The sequence below is a fragment of the Schistocerca gregaria genome, chromosome 9 (assembly GCF_023897955.1).
Source record: "Schistocerca gregaria isolate iqSchGreg1 chromosome 9, iqSchGreg1.2, whole genome shotgun sequence".
In the NCBI taxonomy this organism is placed as follows: Eukaryota; Metazoa; Arthropoda; class Insecta; order Orthoptera; family Acrididae; genus Schistocerca; species Schistocerca gregaria.
Genome location: NC_064928.1, coordinates 132,118,921 through 132,139,442, shown reverse-complemented (window position 1 = coordinate 132,139,442; position 20,522 = coordinate 132,118,921). Strand labels below are relative to the sequence as shown.

The window sequence follows — 20,522 nt, the reverse complement described above, 5'->3', positions numbered from 1 at the left end:
TTAAACAGTCGATAAAAGGGCTAATGTCAATGAGAGTATTTGTTGCCTACTGTTTAACTTTCTGTGCATAAGCTATTTGTGCCTTTTGCCACCATATTGTATAACTACTTAGGGCTAATAACAAGGTGTGTGGTTTGAGAACTGGTATGTCAGCTTAAAACCAGTAACCACTGCAGTTAAAATTGTATATCAATGCAACTGTCCCAAAGTAGCTGAAATCAGTAATCCTCTCTTTTTCCTTTCCTTTCTCCACATCTCCACCTTCAGTTTACAGATAATGTATCCCAGCTGCAGATTATGCACGATATATGTCCTTTTCGACATGTCCAGGAGAATAGACACTACACATTCGTGCATCTAATATGGGCAAAACAAAACAAAAAATATCCTATTTCCTCAGTACTGAACACTTGCAGAACTACCATCCCACAACATAATGCCTTGAATCAGCAAGATATAAATACGGCAGCCCAATGAATGGTTATCAGTTCTGCATCTGATATTATCAGTTACCATGATCGCTGTACCGTGTGCTATCAGATAACAACCTCACCTGGTACTTGATCTTTCTCTCTGGTCGAGATTTGGATTGTATCTCTCTTTACTCTCAGCCTGCCAACATCATTGTGGCAAACATTTCTGATTTGCACTTTGTTGTTTACAAAGGTTGTCTTGATTTCATCCTCGTGTGTGTCCCATCTGCCAGCATTCAGCTGTGTCTAGCTCGGCTACTGGTGGGTGTCACATTCTCTTCTACATGCAACCCTTCTGCCTTGCTACTTCACATATTTCTCTCCTGGGTTCTGAGGCATGTGCCAACATCCAGCTATTTACACACACACACACACACACACACACACACGGACAGTGTACACTTTCTGGAACACCACAGATTGACAGTGTAGCTACCACTGTTGCGGCTTTCCTCGACATAACAGCAGAGAGAGGTGTGCTACAGTAGGGCCAGTGATAACACAGGACACAGAAATGGCACCACACTGTCTTTTCATAAAAGTTACAGTCCCATTATCCTGTCATGACAGATGTATCTGTGTGAGGAGGCTCCAAGGAGAATAAACTGCGTTCGTCGCCATCATGAAGGTGGGTTTATTTGGGGTGCCATTAGGTACACAACATGTTCTCTGGTTCACACAGCTGGTAACTTGGACAGTAGTAATCACATCTGTGATGTGTCAAGGCCAGTGGTCATGTCCTACCTTCCTAGTGACTGTGAGATACCTTCAGTAAGATAATGCAAGACTGCACATTCCCCTTTCTGTCACGAACTGCCTCAACACAGAGGGCATTCAACCGTTTCCCTGGCCACCACTTTCTACAGATCCCGCACATACTCAAAACATCCTGTCACAAGATGCCAAAAGACTGGCATGCCGACACTTCCTAGCCACTCCCACTGATGAACTCTTGAATAGAGCTGAAGAACTGTGGAATAACAAACTTGTATCTTTTCTCCAAGCTGTGACTTGACACCCAGCTGCATTACAGCTGTTGTTGTTGACAGAGGAGGCAGCTCTGTGTGTTAATGTTTACACCCTCTATTCTCATAAGTCAGCTGCAAATTTAATAATATGTTCTTCTTACTATACTCTATACACCCAATACATAAAATTCTGTTAGTTACTGTCCTCCCCAGTGTTGCAAATTTTAATGGCCAGCTGCCTATATTACATCTCAGAGGAAAAAGAGTTTTTTATAAACAAAAACTGAAATTATACTGTAGCAGCAACATTTTGTCTTAAATAATTTGTGTGTTATACACCACAAAAGCAATTTCAAACAACAAGATCACAAAAAATAAAAATAATACACATACTAATCATAGCTGTAGCTTATTTCACACAGATATAAATGTAGAACTATAAGTCATTACTCATTTACTTTTTACTAGTGTAAATGCTAATGTTCTTGTAACACATACAATGTGTTGTTGCATACAACAAATGGAACATGAAACTCTTGTGACAGTCACATATGCTCATAGTAATATGTGACACACAGCATGTATAATCATAGAGATATTAGTCACTGGAATCATATAGTAGCTATTAATGTATGGAAACCTCTGGACCATCTTTGCTTCATCTTGCAAACAGTAATCAGCTGTGAAGTTGGAAGTATGTAAAGTGCATCTGCTCATAATGTTGTAAGCTCATTGTTAACACACGATGTTCCAGAAAGAATGACCCATATTGAGAGATATAACAGGAACAATCATTCGAAATGAAAAAGTTTAGTAAATGCTGGCTCTAAAATGCATAGTTTACCACTCGTTCAGTTGAAGAGACGCGTTTCACAGTAGTGAAGATGAAGTGCTCAAAGCTCTTGAAGTATACACTTTAGAGGCCATGTTTACTGGATGCTTTTTCTTGTTTTGGTCCATACTACCACTCTCAAAATATGGAGAACAGAGAGCTTCCAGTAGAAGAGATTTGTTTCACAGTATAGAAAATGAAGAAGTGCTCACAGCTCTGAAGGTAAGGCTTTTAGAGCCCCTGTCTACTGGACTTTTTTTTTTTTTTTTGTGCATCGAATGATCATTCCCATTGTATCCCTGAATACTGACCATTCCTCCTGAGATGCCTTCTATAACATGAAGGAATGTAGTGTCTGGTACATTTTTATGAGTACTAACAAGAATTTAATTTATAATATTGCTTGATGACAGGTAACACTGTATAAATACAAGCTACATCTAAGTATTTTGCAATATTTATTAACACAGTCTGTTATGTTACCTTGTTGTCATTCTTTTATTTCCAGTACTGAGTTATGGATTTTATGTTGTTTGATGTCATTGATTTTATGTTGCCTTTTAAGGGTTTAAATATGGTATGTGCTGTATGTGCTATCTTATTATGTGAGATCTTCATGAATGTGTACACCAGTTAGCTGTTTCTCGATAGTTCAATTTATAATGCCTTTCATACTCTCTTTCCCTTAGTATACAGAATACATGACCATAGTCTGTAGGCCAAAACAAACGAATTTTTATCAGCAATTCTTGGTGGTGAATCGTGACATTTTTCAAACTTTCATAGGTTGTTCAGTTACACAGTCAAGCAACGTTATTTTGACATCTCCTACATCTCTTATCAACATTGCATAGCTTCTGATAGATGTAAAATGATGTGCACTAGTGATGTAAGCAAAGATTTCACTCACTACTTATATGTTGGGTCTCTTTCTCTTAAGAATTGTCAAATGCATTTTCCCTGGCATTTTGCCATGTATTTGCAATTTAATTTTTTGTAGTGCGTGGATAGAGTCAATATTGTATCCCGGCCTACAGACTATGGTCATGTATTCTGTATACTAAGGGAAAGAGAGTATGAAAGGCAATATAAATTGAACTATTGAGAAACAGCTAACTGGTGTACACGTTCATGAAGATACCCACCAGATGGTACAGACATCCGTGGTAATTGTTGGGTGGCACTGCTGCAATTGCTGGTGCTGTGGTCACTAATTGAGTGTCACCACAACTGTGTCTGTCTGGCTGGCCTATCACAGCTCATGGCTGCCTTGCAAAGCCAGCTGCATGGCCACTTTGCCTATTACTTGTTATTTCTCTGCATAACTGTATAGATCTCGCTACACGTTATTGTGTCAGTTCTGAGTTAACTACATCTTAGTATTTGATGTCGGCTCACCCTTTGGCCTCAATATTCTGCTGTGCTGTCTGTGTGGTCTGTCGTTCTGTCATGTTATTCCATTGTCTCTCTGTCACCTCTCTACACCAGTCGGCCAACTACTGCTGGTTCTGAAGTCCCTCCCAGACTTGCCCAATTTTGGTCACTATAATTTTTGATGAGGTAAAAGGTTAGTGGCATTTCGTGGATGCCAAGCTTGTGCAACTCCTGAAACAGCAACAGTAATAGCAACAGCAACAGCTGCTCCTGCAGCAATCTTAGCTACAGCAACTCTAGCAGCTGTTTCAGCAGCAGCAACAACAATTCCAAAAACAATTTCAAATTTTGTCAGATCGTTTACAGGTTCAGAGTTCTCAACCCATCCAGACTGTGGTCACTTCCCCAGTGAAGGACCACCCACCTGCTTTTCCACCATGTAACGATGCATATGAGTTTTGGGACACATATTTGCAGTGGCTGAAACAGCACTTCGCTGCTTTTCAGGTTTTTCTCCATCAATTACCCTTCCTTTCTTGGGCTTCCCTGGAGAGTTTTGTCTTGCTAAAGAAGTTGGCTCCACTCTCAAATCTGGCTGTGCTGACATTTGACAAGATGTGTCCAATTATTATTCACAATGATTCCATGTGCTTGCATCACACCCTGAATTCCATCAATACCACAAGCAACCTGGTCAGTTGAACCACCCGTGGGTGACGGATTTGCAATGGTTGAGTCGACATTATTATTTAACTTGAACAAACCCCATTTGCATAACTTGATGTGCAGATTCACTGATCTGCAATTTTGTGGTGTAATTGGGTCCCAATCCAGAAGTTTGTATTGCAGCCTTAAAACTCTACAACTCTTCCTTAAATGACATTTTGAACATCATGCTCTCTTTCGACATCACACAAACTGTAAACTAACACCTCATGGCTCCACCCAGGTCGCAGCACTCCAGACATTGTGTTGGGGGTGGAATTCCCATAAGTCTTTTTCCCAGTGATGGCATCATGGTTCATCAAATTTGGACATCTCCATGACCTCTGAACAGCTCATCATGCTCCATTGATACAAGCAGTGTTATGTCCTGTATGGATTTCTGGGCACACTGCACCCAATGTTGGAAAGATGGGCACAGTTTGTTGTCAACCTCCACACAGTTGCCCCCCCCCCCCCCCCTCCCCATATGCATCCCAGAATGGTGCGTGAACTTCAGACAGTTGTTTCTGAGGTTGGTACTTCCTTCTCTAAGTTGTTTATCATCCTAAAAATTGCAACCCAAGATGTCTGCTTCCAGGTGGACACAGAAGCTTCAATTCCTTTCATCAACCTTCATATGTATACTCATCTCGCTGTCCCTGACTTCAACCCCACCCACCCATACAGTGGTCACCTATTGTGACAGTTCAACTCCTCTCTAGAGTCAGATCACGGTAAAAATTACATACGAACAGGTAGTCCAGCTGTTAACTCTGTTGTTGATAGTCACTCAGCTGGCAACGTTTTTGGTCTCGATGCCTTCTCCATCACTAGTGAGCTCCAGGTCATCTCCAATGCAGTTCCCTTCCAGGAGCTCGATGATTTTCTGTACCACCTTCGCACCTCTGTTTGAACTTGGGCTGATGTGCGTCACAGATTATTGTGCTGTGCATCTCCATTGCCCATCATTCTCTCGTGTTGGCCACCTGTTGTTCTCTAGCGACTCACTGCCAAAACTCTCGGCCACTTGGCCAGCCACCACTGGTTCTGAAGTCATTCCCAAACTTGTCTGGTGCCGGTCAGTGTAGTAAACACAAACAAGTACTGCTCATCAGTTGTTTCATGCAATGCCCACTGTCATCAAAAACGGTGGCTGTTTCTTGATAGAAACCTTTTCTTTAGTTTGAATTTTGTGTCTCCATTCTATAGAGCCATGTCACATTTTTCAAGTGTGATATTTGGTTTAATGACACATCTCATCAGGGACAGTAAAACATGCAGAATAACCACGGCTCCAGCAACAACTAAGCAGAGCTGTTGCATGGCAGTGGCAAATAGACAACACAACAAAATCTGGCAAAGGAAAAATGAAGGTCACAGAAGGAAACATGATTGACAAATGTTGAGCAATATGATGAGAGCTGGAGGACACTGCAAATGTGGGGTGGATCAGAAACTCCAGAAACAACTTCACAGAACAGGACAATAATATTGCAAACCGTATCCAGGTGAAGAATGGGCTGCAGAAAGTCACATTTGTACAGTAAAAAATGACATTTAAAGATAAATTGTTGATGGTGTACTGCAAACAGCCACAAATGTATTCAAAAAGCACCATTACCTGTTTTGAATTTTTCGCAATTCATTATCAGACTTTTGTTTCACCAAAACAAATGATACATTGGTTTCCTGTGTATTACTCTATGATAAACAATAACTTGCAATTACAAATGTGTAACCAAAATGGTTGCACTACAGATTTGTGTTGGAATGCAACTTATGTGGAATGTGTTGTAATTCCTCAAATCAGCCAAGACAAGGACGAAGGACAAGTGGGCATTACAAAAACACACATTTAGAAGAAACACGGTGGGGTCAGAACTGTTAAACTGGAAGAGAAAGACAGCAGTGAGCAGACACAGAACTGGGCAGTATGTGAGTAATTGATAGAGTCCACAAATGACAGAAGTGGGGGAAGATGCTAGAGAGTTGAGCAGCTCACCGATGAAGTGTGACACTGGCATTGATACACTCACCCTGAGAGGGAGATACTGAATTTGGCTGTGGACATGATGAGGGAAGTAGCAACTGAGCAATGCAGCAGTAACTGTCAACATGCAAACGTGATGACGCCTTCTCAACTGATGACTGAGAAGAAAGGACGTACAGTCGTAAGCTGGGAGGGTATATTGTACTATTGGCTAACCTGAGCACAAAAGGGCAAGTCTCACCATACATTATTCCTGATCTTGTCTACTTCTCTGTTGCACAATTCCAGCAGCAGAAAATGAAAGAACACCAAAAAATTGTTGTCGCTGTTCCATTTCCCAGGGTCTGCCAGACAATCTCAACACAGCACTGCAGAAACCTGTGTTAAAAATTACTCTACTTATTTAGTTCACTTGTGGAACTCTATCAGAGATAACAGCACCACAAACCATTGTTTCGCCATCAGACTATGGTATAAAATGAACAAACAATAATGCATGTTGAATTTGATCTGGACTTAAAGCAGCACAGACCACCAAAATTTTCTAGTAGATCATTCCTTTTAATTTTCCCTGCAGATAAAAATCTAGAGATATTAAGTCTGGTGAGCTTGCTGACCATTTTGGATTTCATGAATGACTGATGCAATAATCTCCAGACATTTGCTTAAGAAGGTATGTAACTGTTGGTGCAGAATGAATGCAATAACCATCATGTTGGAACCATAAGGTCTGCCATGTGCTCTGTGGGGTGTCTTCCAATAAGTGTGGCAGTATATTGTTAGGAAGACACTAGTGCCTATTTATAGTTCTATAAATAAAACAAAGACCAATGATGCAATTTTCAAAAAGCCTCCACCACTCATTGACAGAACAAGGTTGATGTATATCCACTTCTCCTGGTCAATGTGGATATCAACTGATCGAAGACAGATTTGCCTACGGTTTTCAAAAAATGCTTCATCCATAAACAAAATCTTCCATAGAAACTCTGCACCAATTTGCTGTTTTTGTAGATACTGTGACTGCTTTGAAAAGACATTGCCATGAATCTGTTGCTGAAGCAGATTGTGAAAAGTATGAAATGCACTGGAATGTTGTAGACACGAAAAGCACTTATATGTGTGAGTGGCTTATACCACTCACACATTCAAGCTCCCTTTGTTGATTACTGTAGCTGAAATATTAGTTGCATTTTTCTCATCAGCTGATGTTCTTTTTTGTTGGCGTATTTCATCCTCCAAACTTCCAATTCTTTGACATTTTTAATAGTATCTGCAAAGAAAGAATGTGAGGTCTTGGCAAGATCAGGATATCTTTCAGCTTACAACCTCACCACTGCTCTAACAGTCTGGCAACATTTGGCATAAACAAAAAGCATATGCACTTTCTTTACTGTTGTACACATTATGAATGTCTGAACACCTTTAAGAACATGTTGTCTGATAATTACAATCTAAGGCACAAACTGAAGTGTTCAGGTCAACTCATGAGCTGCATCTGAGTTATGTGTTTGCTTAGAGGTGCAGTAGGACAGACATTTCAGGGATTTCTTCTCCTGCTGATGAAACAATGGTTTGCATTGCTGTTATCCTGTTAGTATTTGATGAAACCCCACAATGTAATGTCACTGAAGTCCTCACCAAAGGGTCTTATCAAGTCCACTGAAAAAGTATACAGTTTAAAAAAAGTCAGTGTCATAATTATACATCTACATCAACAGCCATAAACTGAACTACATGGCTGAGGGTATCTCATATTGTACCAGTTATTATGGCTTTTTCCTGTTCCATTCACTTATGGTGTGCAGGAAGAATGATTGTTTAAATGTCTGTGCATGCTGTAACTAGTCTAATCTTGCCCTCACGATCCCTACAGGAGTGAAATGTAGGAGCTTGTTGTATATTCCTAGATCCACTATCTAAAGCTGGCTCTTGAAACTTCACAAGTAGCATTTCCTAAAATAGCATCTATCTTCAAGCATCTGACTGTTCAGTTTCTTTAGCATCCCTGAGACACTTTTCCATGGGCCAAACAAACCTGTGACCATTCACGCTGCCCTTCTCTGTATATGTTCAATATCCCCTGTAATTCCTATCTCATTTGGGCTTCAAACATTTGTGCAATATTTTAGGATGGGTCACACAAGTGTTTTGTAACCAATTCCCATTGTAGATTGATTGCATTTCCCTAGTATTCTGCCAGTAAGCTGAAGTCTACCACCTGCTTTACCTGTGACAGTGCCAATGTGAACATTCCAAGTCCCTACAAAGTGTTACACCCAAGTACTTTTATAAGTTGACAGGTTATAACTGTGACATTCATTCTGTAGTCATACAAGGGCCATTTCAAAATTCCTACGCACTGTTCATGTGCAATCATTACAGTGAAATGAACAAGTTGAAATTTGTGTCACTGTGAGTGAGACTTTGGGCGTGATGGTCTTATGTGTGTTTGCTGGTTCATGTGACTGCATCATGAGTAATTCAGTTTTAAAATGGAGGCTGAAACCAAGCCAGTTTGGATTACACATAGTGACCACCTTCCTACATCATAACTGAATCCTACATGGAAAGAATCCAATGGAGATTTACAACACTTTGAGAGAGGTGTGTAGGATCTACTGTAGTGTAGTGGATTGCAGCACAGTTTCATGGTGCTCTACTCATTTCTTTGAAAGTCCAGTAAGCACTGAGGACAAAATTGCAAAAGACTACACCTCTCATGTTATTGATAATGGCTTGAGACAGGATTAAAAAAAAAAACATGTGAGGAAGTTGCCTATGAGGCCAGAATGTCTGTCACTTAAATTTACAGAACAATAAGCAAGAAGTTAAAGATGAGAAGAGTTGCTGCCAGATGGGTTCTGCATGATCTGAATGGAGAGCAGATAGCAGATCACAGAAGAATCACAGAATTGCTTCATTGTTATAAAACAGAAGGAGAATAGTTTCTGAAAAGGATTGTTGCACTTGATGAAACCTGGAAATGAGATTTTGAGCCAGAATTGAAGTCTCAGTTATCACAAAGGTAAAGTTCTAATTCTACAAACCTGAAAAAATTCTGATGCCAACAGTCAAAAGTGAAACTGATGGTGATCTTTGTGTTTGACATGAATGGAGTCATAGCTACATACATACTACCCAAGGACCATCAGTAACAGGTGCATGCTACAAATTGATTCTGCAAAATGTTATGCATCCAAAAATTCATTGAAGAAGCCCTGACATGTTTGAAGCTCGTGTTCCCGTTTGCACAATAATGCATGACTGCATACTGCCCTGCCAGTGAGAGAAACATTTGAAAAATATGGGTGGGAAATATTTCTTCACCCACTATAACTATACAGTCCTGATATGAGCTCATCAGACTTAAATTTGTTTCCCAAATTGAAGGAACAGCACTGTGGAAAACGTTTTCAAACAATTGATGAAGCTTTCAGTGAGGTAACCTGAGTAACTCAACAATGAAGCCAAATACAAAATACAGAAGTTGCCAAAAAATTGTGAAGCTGTCATAAGCAAGAATGGACATTATGTTGAAGGTTTCTAAAGGTATTTTGTAAAATAAATTATTTTCTTCAATTTTATCTTACAGTGTGCAGAACTTTTGAAATGACTCTTGTAGAATATATTTTTCCCTTTTGTGCAGTGTAGAACTTTACAGCTCTGTATACTTAAATCAAATTGCCAATCTCTGCACCACTTTAAAAGCTTATCAAAATTTGACTGAATATTAGTGCAGCTATATTCAGGTAATATTTCATTATAGAAAACTGCATCATCTGCAAAAAGTCTAAGGTTGCTATCAATACTGTCTGCAACATCATTAATATACAAGGTGAACAGCAAGGGTCCCAACACACTTTCCTGGGGTACATCTGAGGTTACGTCTACATCCATCCATGACTAGCCATCCACTATAACATGCTGTGTCATCCCTTCCATGCTATCCTCAGTTTTGTCACAAATTTCAGTGACACTCCATATAATCATGTACTTTATAATAAGCATAGCTCAAATGCTTCTCAGAAGTCGCGATTGACTACTTGTGTGATGCATAGCTGCATCTATCTGACTGCCTCATTATATACATTCAGGGTGTTATGGGGAAGTTAGGTTTCACACAACTTGTTTTGGGTATCTGCACTGATTGCCATGGAGGTCATCCTGTTTAAGATGCATAATTATGTTTCAGCTCAGACTATGTTCTAGCATTCGACATATAATGGTTGTCAAGAACATTGGAGAACAGTTTTGTGGATCAATTGTGTTACCTTTCTTATACACCTGTGTGACCTGTCATTTCTTCCAACTACATCTACATCTACATCTACATGACTACTCTGCAATTCACATTTAAGTGCTTGGCAGAGGGTTCATCGAACCACAATCATACTATCTCTCTACTATTCCACTCCCGAACAGCGAGCGGGAAAAACGAACACCTAAACCTTTCTGTTCGAGCTCTGATTTCTCTTATTTTATTTTGATGATCATTCCTACCTATGTAGGTTGGGCTCAACAAAATATTTTCGCATTCGGAAGAGAAAGTTGGTGACTGAAATTTCGTAAAAAGGTCTCGCCGCGACGAAAAACGTCTATGCTGTAATGACTTCCATCCCAACTCGTGTATCATATCTGTCACACTCTCTCCCCTATAACGTTATAATACAAAACGAGCTGCCCTTTTTTGCACCCTTTCGATGTCCTCCGTCAATCCCACCTGGTAAGGATCCCACACCGTGCAGTGATATTCTAACAGAGGACGAATGAGTGTAGTGTAAGCTGTCTCTTTAGTGGACTTGTTGCATCTTCTAAGTGTCCTGCCAATGAAACGCAACCTTTGGCTCGCCTTCCCCACAATATTATCTATGTCGTTCTTCCAACTGAAGTTGTTCGTAATTTTAACACCCAGGTACTTAGTTGAATTGACAGCCTTGAGAATTGTACTATTTATCGAGTAATCGAATTCCAACGGATTTCTTTTGGAACTCATGTGGATCATCTCACACTTTTCGTTATTTAGCGTCAACTGCCACCTGACACACCATACAGCAATCTTTTCTAAATCGCTTTGCAACTGATACTAGTCTTCGGATGACCTTACTAGATGGTAAATTACAGCATCATCTGCGAACAGTCTAAGAGAACTGCTCAGATTGTCACCCAGGTCATTTATATAGATCAGGAACAGAAGAGGTCCCAGGATGCTTCCCTGGGGAACACCTGATATCACTTCAGGTTTACTCGATGATTTGCCGTCTATTACTATGAACTGCGACCTTCCTGATAGGAAATCATGAATCCAGTTGCACAACTGAGACGATACCCCATAGCTCCGCAGCTTGATTAGAAGTCGCTTATGAGGAACGGTGTCAAAAGCTTTCCGGAAATCTAGAAATAAGGAATCAACTTGAGATCCCCTGTCGACAGCGGCCATTACTTCGTGCGAATAAAGATCTACTAATGGGTATAATTCTTTATTTGAGGAAACTATGGAACATTATAGTTAGAAGAGGGGCTGTATCAGTTGAAAATCAGTATAAAATCTGACAGGGATTTTGCCTGGCACTGGAGCTTTTCAGTTTTGCTAATTTTAACTGTTTCTGAACACCCATATCTAGATCACTCATCTTTGAACTAAGAATTAAATTGGGACAATGCTCCTGGATTTTGTTTTATAAAGGAACATTTTGAAATTGAGTTTAACGTATTTGCTTTTGCACTGCTAACCCCTCCTCCAATTTCAGTTTCTGTCGCGTCCTTGAGTGTCTGGATTTGGGAGCTATAAAATTTAAAAATCACAGCATTCAGACACCAGAAGACTCCTGAAGCAGATTCCAACAAAGAATTTAAAATATGAACCATCAAGTTGTTGAGGAAAGTGACACAGTTTAATCACCCAGAAGATTTCACTTTCAGTGACTTACCCAGCTGGCAGTAGCGGCCACGGAAGCCTGCCAGGCAGGTACATGCTCCAGCTGCAGTATTGCACGTTCCTCCGTTCCTGCACATTGGGACGCAGCTCCGGCGCTTGTTTTGCCTCGAGTAAATTCCGAATACTGTATTTCCAACAGAGGCCGATGTTTGAGTGCTCTGATGTAATTCGTCTTGTGTCTGATGTAATTCGTCCTGTGGCTGATGACTCCGTTTTGCTGATCCGACTCCAGATACTTTTGTTGTAGGTAGGTCAGTAGCTTGAAGAGGAAGTTCAGTAGTCACTTGAGACTCAGATAGGACTCTGTTTATGTGAAACATATCTGCTGCCTCAGTTTCTTGTGCTGTTTTCATTGCCACTACTACTGTTGGTCCCAGTATATCTGTGAACTGTGGCTTACCTACATTACCATTATATCTGGTACCCAAGTCACCAGTCCTTATATTCTTGGAACTTGCTGACAGGCCTCTTTCTGCAGAAACACCATTTGCACCATACAAGTGACTGTGTTCTCTGTCATGTGCCTCACTGTCCTGAACTTGTCCCTGGTCTCGCACAGGACTAGACCTGCCAGTGTTGAAAGCAGGAGGTACTGACTCGGAGCCAGTGTCTCTGTGCTCGTCATGTGCCCCATCTTTAGGGTTTGGTCTTCTTGTAGTTGTCTGATGGGATATCTTTGTCTTGAGTGGCCTTTTGTTCTGTTTCATCCAGGATGTGGAGCTCCTGAGTGTGGCCACATTGTGCAGTGTTTCCAAGTGGAGCTTCCTCTTCTCCAGTGCTGATTGGGCACTACCATCTGCAACATTACAGAGCTATCACAAAAAACTGAAAAATATTCTTAAAGATAAATGTGACTTATGCTCAGTCAGATAAATGTTTATCAGCTGCATAAATTTGAAGCAGCATAGAAGAGTCAAAAAGATGAATTTGTAAATTTTGGTTCTGCAGCTTGCTTTACAAATAGCTCAGAGTAGAGAAGGAAGATGAGGAGGTTTAGACATGTAAGAGGTATAGTACAGAGAATTGTCAGAACCACTTATAAACAGAGGTAGAAATGGTAATGGTGTATTTCATACAATGCATACAGGTGAAGAAAAATGTTTTAGAAATGTACTTGAAATATTATCCAATTTTTGAGAATTTTTGCTTTAGACGGGTTTAAGTACATTCTTAATTTCATTGGCAGAGGATGGGGTAGCTGATTTGGCTGTATGTCTGTTACATTGACAAGGCTTCTTGCATGTATTCTATTGCCTTACTCCGAGAACTGTCCATGCCAATCTTCTGCTCTATTTTCAGAAAGTGATTAATCTATTGGTTACCTAACTATTGTTGTTTGTATTTGGCTGTTTTCTTTAGTAAAAAGTTTTCATATTCCTCAAGTGATCTTCCACTTTTTCTTTTAACTATTGCCCATTAAAATTTAATTTTATTAACTAAGCAAACACTGTTTTTGGCCTTGTTTCACAATTTTATTATTAGCATTATTTCACAACCTAGGTTTCAGGTTATAAGCCAATTTTCAAGTACATTACTGATTTCCAAAGATGATAATACACAGATAAACATAATGACCAGGCAAAGATAATCATCTCAACTTCTTAAGTTATCGATCCATAGCTTAATGTGCAATAATGTCAATGACCATTCTTTAACAAATTGCACACATTATTATACATTCAACTATTACACAACAATGACCAGACTAAAGTTATGCATCAGCCTGGAACTCTCGAACTATGATGGACTGGAGCCCAAAGTTTTGCTTCTATCATGGGGCTGTGATCTCATCTAAAAGAGGTGAATAACTGAACTGGGTTCGCTCATTTAATAATAGGTGTGGGGATATGCCCATCTGTCTTTCAATTTCTAAGATTTCTTATTGGTTGAGGTTGGCCCCCTTTTGCTCTGTGTGTAGGACTTGTATATGTATTGTGCATTTGTGGTTATTGTTCAGGCAATGTTCTGCAAATGCTGACTCAGGCTTCTTCAATCTCCAGCTTCTGAGGTGTTCGTTAAGCCTGGTACTGATTGACCTCCCCATCTGTCCAATGTAGCAAGACTGATACTCAAAGCATGTGATTTTATAAACCCCACTTTTTGTGATATCTGGTTGTTTGTCTTTTGCATTGAACAAGAATGTACCTATTGTCTGTGGGACAGAGAAATCCTTTGCCTTCAATATGTTACTTATGCTATTTGATGTTTTCCGTATGAAAGGTAATTTGCACTATTTCTTTTCCAGTTTGTTTTTCTTTTTCATTGGGGACAGCGGGGACCTGGCTTGCTTCTTCATCTTTTTACCTATAATTTTATTAACAGTGGGAAACAAGAAGGTGCTTAAAACATCAAAGTAGTCCTGTGCTGTGATAGTGCCAGGAAAAACAAGAGGTGAAAGCCTCCTCCATGAAAAACACAACCACACCATAACACTACCACCTCTGAATTTTACTGTTGGCACTGCAGACGCTGGCAGATGACATTTATCGGACATTCGCCATACCCACACCCTGCCAACAGATCACCACATTGTGTACCGTGATTCATCACTGCACACAACATTTTTCCACTTTTCAATTGTCCAATGTTTACGCTCTTTACACCAAGTGAGGCATCATTTGCCATTTACCGGTGTGATGTGTGGCTTATGAGCAGCTGCTCGACCACAAAATCCAAGTTTTCTCACCTCCCGCCTAACTGACATAGTACTTACAGTGATCCTTATGCAGTTTGGAAATCCTGTGTGGTGGTGCAGATAGATGTCTGTCTATTACACATTACAATCCTCTTCAACTGTCTCTACCGGTCAACAGACGAGGTCGACCTGTGCACTTTTGTGCTGTACGTGTCCCTTCATGTTTCCACTTCACTATCACATTGGAACCAGTGGATCTAAGGATGTTTAGGAGTGTGGAAATTTTGGGTACAGACATATTACACAAGTGACACCCAATCACCTAACCACAGTCAAAGTCTGCTCTCTCACATATAATGACTATTGAGGTCACTGATATGGAGTACCTGGCAGTATGTGGCAGCACAATGAACCTAATGTGAAAAACATGTGTTTTGGGGGGTGTTTGGATACTTTTGATAGTGTGCGCATCATTGGTCAATATGTAATTGATAAGAGCTGCAATTCTCTATGAGAATCAGAAAGCCATCAGATTGGGTACTGTTTTTCTGTTGAGTGTTGTTACAGAGCATGGGAGGGTATATAAGAGGTGTGAAAAATTTCAGATGTTGAGCGGTCACTGTGAAGGACATTTTGAGAAGCTACATACTTTTGTGAGGCAGTATTATCAGCTGCTGACAGGCAGCAGTGTGGGTCTCCATTCGGCACACTGGTCGAATCGTTCAATAATCAGATATGTCGGGTGTTCAGATGTGATGGTGACTTTATGTTGGAACATGAAACACAAGGGCAAATGTACTTGTTCTCACGATTCTTGTTGACTATTCTGACCCCCACAGGGGAGGACCACTGCAATGTGCACTGAGCACATCTAATCCGATCACATCTGTGCCCGTCATCTGAAAATGAGTAATGGATTCCCTGCAACTTTCTCTGTCATCCCACACCACTGGTCAGAGACTAGAAGCTGCTGGACTAAGGAATTACACATGTAGTCTGCCAATAACACCACGACACAAATGGCTGCATTTGGAGTGGTGCAGTGAATGGGACCACGGACTGTTGACAAAGGGCTCTGCACTGTGTCAAGTGATGAATCACAGTTCTGTGCAACTCTGGAGGACCACCATCAGAAAGTATGGTGGTGATCTGGAGAGAGGTGCTGTTGTTTCCAAAGTTCTAGAGAGGCACAGTATTGTTACTCTTGGCATCACAGTTGGAGGAGCCATGGGATACGACATCAGTTCATGGATGGTAATCATTGATTTCACGGTGGTACATCCTGCATCCTCATATGTTACCTCTTCTCCGACAGCATCATGGCGCAAGTTTTCAACAGGATAATGTGCACCCACCTGATGCTGGGACCAGATCGGATGTCAACTCCATCCCAGTGCCAGATCCAGGATGTCAAGGACTGGTTGCAGCAATTTTGGGCCAGCTTGCCTCAGGAGAACACACAGTGCCTTTATGAGAACCTCCACAACCAAACCAGTGCACAAATTGTGGTAAGAGGGGGTGCAACGAGGTATTGATATGCGGTCTCATGCTGCCGAGTTCTTTGTAAATGTGACTTGATTTTGTCACCATTGAAATAACATCACATACCCTCTCGACCCATGAAGTTTCATTTCCTTTCCTCCTCCCCATCTGATTGCTTCAATTTTTTTTACTAGGGGGTGACATGAATCTCCATCACACACACTCCTGACAGTTTTTCTTTTTAGGAGTCTAATGCTGTTGGCTAAATTTCCACAGAAGAATACATCATACCTAATAACTTATTCATAGTAGCTGTGATAAACCACGTTTATTATGCTTATATTGTAAGGGGATCTACAGTTTAATGTGGATTCCAACTCACAATTTTTTACATTAACAAATTATTGCCAGGGTGAAAGAAATAGTAAGAGACAAAAAAGCCCTAAGACTGGCCAGGGATAGAGCCACACACCTCTTGAACTGCAGAGATCTGCTCAATTGGCTATAGGCCACCCAGTTTGTCATTATGCTAGTAAGGCACTGCTCAAGACTTACCAGCATGTGCTGTGGGCAGTTCCAACATACTCTGCTCTCCTGGTGGCTGTACTGTTGATCCCCTGTGTAGCACAATGTGTGGAGAGTGATCTCTGGATTCCTGTGTGGAAGGCAGGCCAAAATAGTGTCACTTATATAAAGTAATGTAAATCTGCAGGAGCAATTGATTCTCACAGAGTGTACAGTGAAGACATAATTGTTGTACAAAAGCCTCCTTATTTGTTACATTCTTTGAAAGAGTTACTGTTGTTATGTTCATTGGAACAAATGTCTACACTTTTTTAATTGCAGATCTTTGCTGAAAGTAAACTTTATGGTTCTTTGTTATTGTTAGATTTTTATTAGTATATTATACAATCTATACTTTTAATAAAGATCCTGGTATGCTCATATATTTCAATCTTATAATTTGTTATTTCAAAATATTGATAATAATATACAATTTCTGAGTAGGTGGTCATCACATTTGGTTAATAATTTGTGTATTTTGTTTCATCCTCAATTCAAATATCAAAGGCTGCATATCTTACAATCTATAATAATAACAACAATACCATAACAATAATATGAGGGTAGAGAGATACTTCATTGTTTTAAGTCAAGTAAACCCACAATTTGTCACATAAAAATAAAAGGAACTGATATGAAACAGAGCTTCGATAAGTCTATGTAAGGTATAGTTACTGTATACATTAAAGCATTCAATGAACTTTAAGACAGGTATAAATTTATACAAAACTGAAATTTGTATCAGAGAGGCAAATTTTGCAAAAGGATTTGATGCTGACCCATTTAATGAGGAACACTGAATAGCTTGTAATATTTACCCTGTCAAAATTTTGTTTAATTACAATAGATGTAACTGAAAGAACAAACTTCAACAAAGCAAGAAATGTAATAATTGTTGAAAGATTAAAAATAGCATCACTGCTGTGACAATATGGCTTATTATCTATTACTTCAATTTTGTTTGGCTCATTATTAGTTGAGCACACTGTTGTGCTTATTATATAATGTTCGGTTTTCAGTGATTTAATGAGTTATTGTAATAAAAGCCTGAAAGTACATGAAGCATAAATGTTTTTATTTGCATCTTTACTCGCACACTAAAATCCCAGGGCAAAAAAAATCATCCTTGATTGAGCTAAATATAATTTGAGTTTATAATGAACCTCTCCACAATTAGTATTAATGCACCAAATAAGCAATAAATGCTGCTAAACACTGTTCAGGTTTAGCATGACAAAGCGATTAGGGCAGAGTTCAGCATTATATAATACAAGACAGTATTCCTCAAGCATCATTAATGGCAGCTTCATACCCAATTATGCCCTGCAACACCAATGAATATAGCTGAAGTGACAGACCCACTTGTTTGTGTGTAATAGAATGCCACTATAGAGCACCATTTTTTCTCAGTGGCAGCAAACCCGAACATAAAAATGAGCCCTAATCTATTTATATGTGTTGAAATTCTGAGCAAACAGCTCTACACGCCGTCTCAGTCATTTGCAACACCTTCAGTTTGATTTTTTTACAGTTATTTTTTCTGAAAGAGCTACAGACAAAATATAGTTACAGTTGAAACTGCTTGGAAAACAGAAGATGGAACCATGAATAAAACTGTTATTCTGAAAAAAGAGCCCTTATTTCGTGTCCTACATCCAATCGTAAAAAGTCTCAAAGATAAAAGAGATGAACTTCTAATATCAAAATATGAAATTGGAAATATTACTAGGTCTGGAAATGTGTTACATTTATAAGGATATCACTTGGAAACCAACAAAAGCATCTAGATGATTACAAATTAAAGTCATATTACAGTATAATCAGTACAGGAATAGGACAATCTTTGCTGTTTCCTCCAGAACAACAACATCCAGTCCTAAATGTACTTCAGCCAGTCATTCTCAGATAACCAAGCAACATTCCCTCGCAGGTAGTCCCACAGAAAACTCTGTTCATATCAAATGCATCAGCCTCCAGTTGCACCTTCATTGTCACAGCTGTCACTCGCTTCATGTGAAAAAAATTTCACTGATTGAAAAGGACATGTGGCTCAGTTGACCAACAGTCTTTTTTTGACATCCTAGAAGGGCAGAGACTAGAACCAAAGACAGTGAGCCTAATCCAGCAAACACTCATACATACAAAGTCAAATTTTACAAAGTCAAATTTTACTAAAATTTTAGAAAATAAAATGTGTTTATCAAGGAGATGGATTGTTGCCAGGACTCTTTCATCTCATCCGAGACAAAAATCATTAGGGCATAGGAAAAAAAATTAAAAGCATCACTGGAAGCCTAATCAAACTGGATGAACAAAAGATTGCAATAATATCTCTTTGTCCTTGGGATACTGGTGAAGAGTGAAATCACAGCAAATAAACATAATCCCTGAACGAATGTGCTGCAAAAGCTTATCTCAGTTGCACAAAATTTAATATTCAAAAATTAAACACTAATATGGATAAATCAAAAGGGACAGATACTTCAATTATCTCCATGAGATTGTAATGCCAAAGAGACTACAAAAGAAGGCACAGAGTATGATTTTAGAAATGCAAGAGTGTGTATGAAAGTATGCAAGTTACCTGCAACAAAAACTGCTTGTCCACACATACAGAGGCTAGATGTTACAACACAGTGATCAAACCTGAAGCTCTGTATGTGAGTGAAACTTTTAGTATCAACAGAGAAAGTTGTCTGGGAAACATCTTGAAGGAAGAACAATGGATTGTGAGGGAAATTCTTGGCCCATAAAAAAAATGGGCGATGAATACAGACTGAAATCCAGTAAAGCAACAGAGAAACTGCCAAACTAGATACCAGACATTGGAAAATGAAGACTGAAATTTTATGGATATATTCAGTGACTCTCAAGAATGAAGCTAATACTAGATTATGACACAGGATGCTGTAAAATTAATAGATCCAATAAGTTAAAAGGATCTCAAGAAAGTCTAAAAAGAAACAGTGGAAATAGTAGACAGGAATCTATTTAGTCAAAAGGTACAACCTATGATGGTACTGGGCACTACACATTGAAGTTTGAATAGTACGGCCTGAACCCACACGTGCTACGGCATGAAACTGTATATATTAGTTACACTCAGCTTAATTGAGTGGCCCAGACATGTGGATGGTCTCAATGTTTGGCTATGCTTTTCATCATAGGGTGCCAGCTCACATCTTGTACCGTTTCAAGAATTTCTGCATAAATTCTAGAACCACTCGGCCTTCCACCATCTCGAACACACGATATTTTAGATGTGAGTGGGAGAAAGGAACCTTATCTACTGCGCATCACCTGTCTGTGTGTGCAGGTCTGAAGTTTATAGTGAGAAGACAGTAGACATGGCGGTCGAACAGCACCGACAAGTACTTGTCGGTCGCGCCATGGAAGTTGGCAGAACCGAGGAACTGCTGTCTTATTCTGTGCTATTTTATAACTGTGACTATTGTTAGTGACAAAAGAACATTTTAGTTGAGAAGACTTAAGTAACTTTTAAGTTTAACTTGCTGGAGGCAAGACATGTATATGTTCCTGTTAATAGAGTTATGGTTATCA

The 20,522-nt window shown here is 39.6% G+C and overlaps 1 protein-coding gene across 2 annotated transcripts in view; it reads right to left on the bottom strand.

Moving 5' to 3' along the window:
* Window positions 1–20,522, bottom strand: part of LOC126291900 (uncharacterized) — a 388,268-nt gene that overhangs the window by 60,346 nt on the left and 307,400 nt on the right. For both annotated transcript variants that reach the window (XM_049985628.1, XM_049985629.1), the window contains exons 6-7: window positions 16,953–17,052; window positions 12,273–13,076 (exon numbers count right to left, since the gene is read on the bottom strand). In XM_049985628.1, the coding sequence (XP_049841585.1) occupies window positions 12,273–13,076; window positions 16,953–17,052 (904 nt within the window). The remainder of the gene's footprint in view (window positions 1–12,272; window positions 13,077–16,952; window positions 17,053–20,522) is intronic.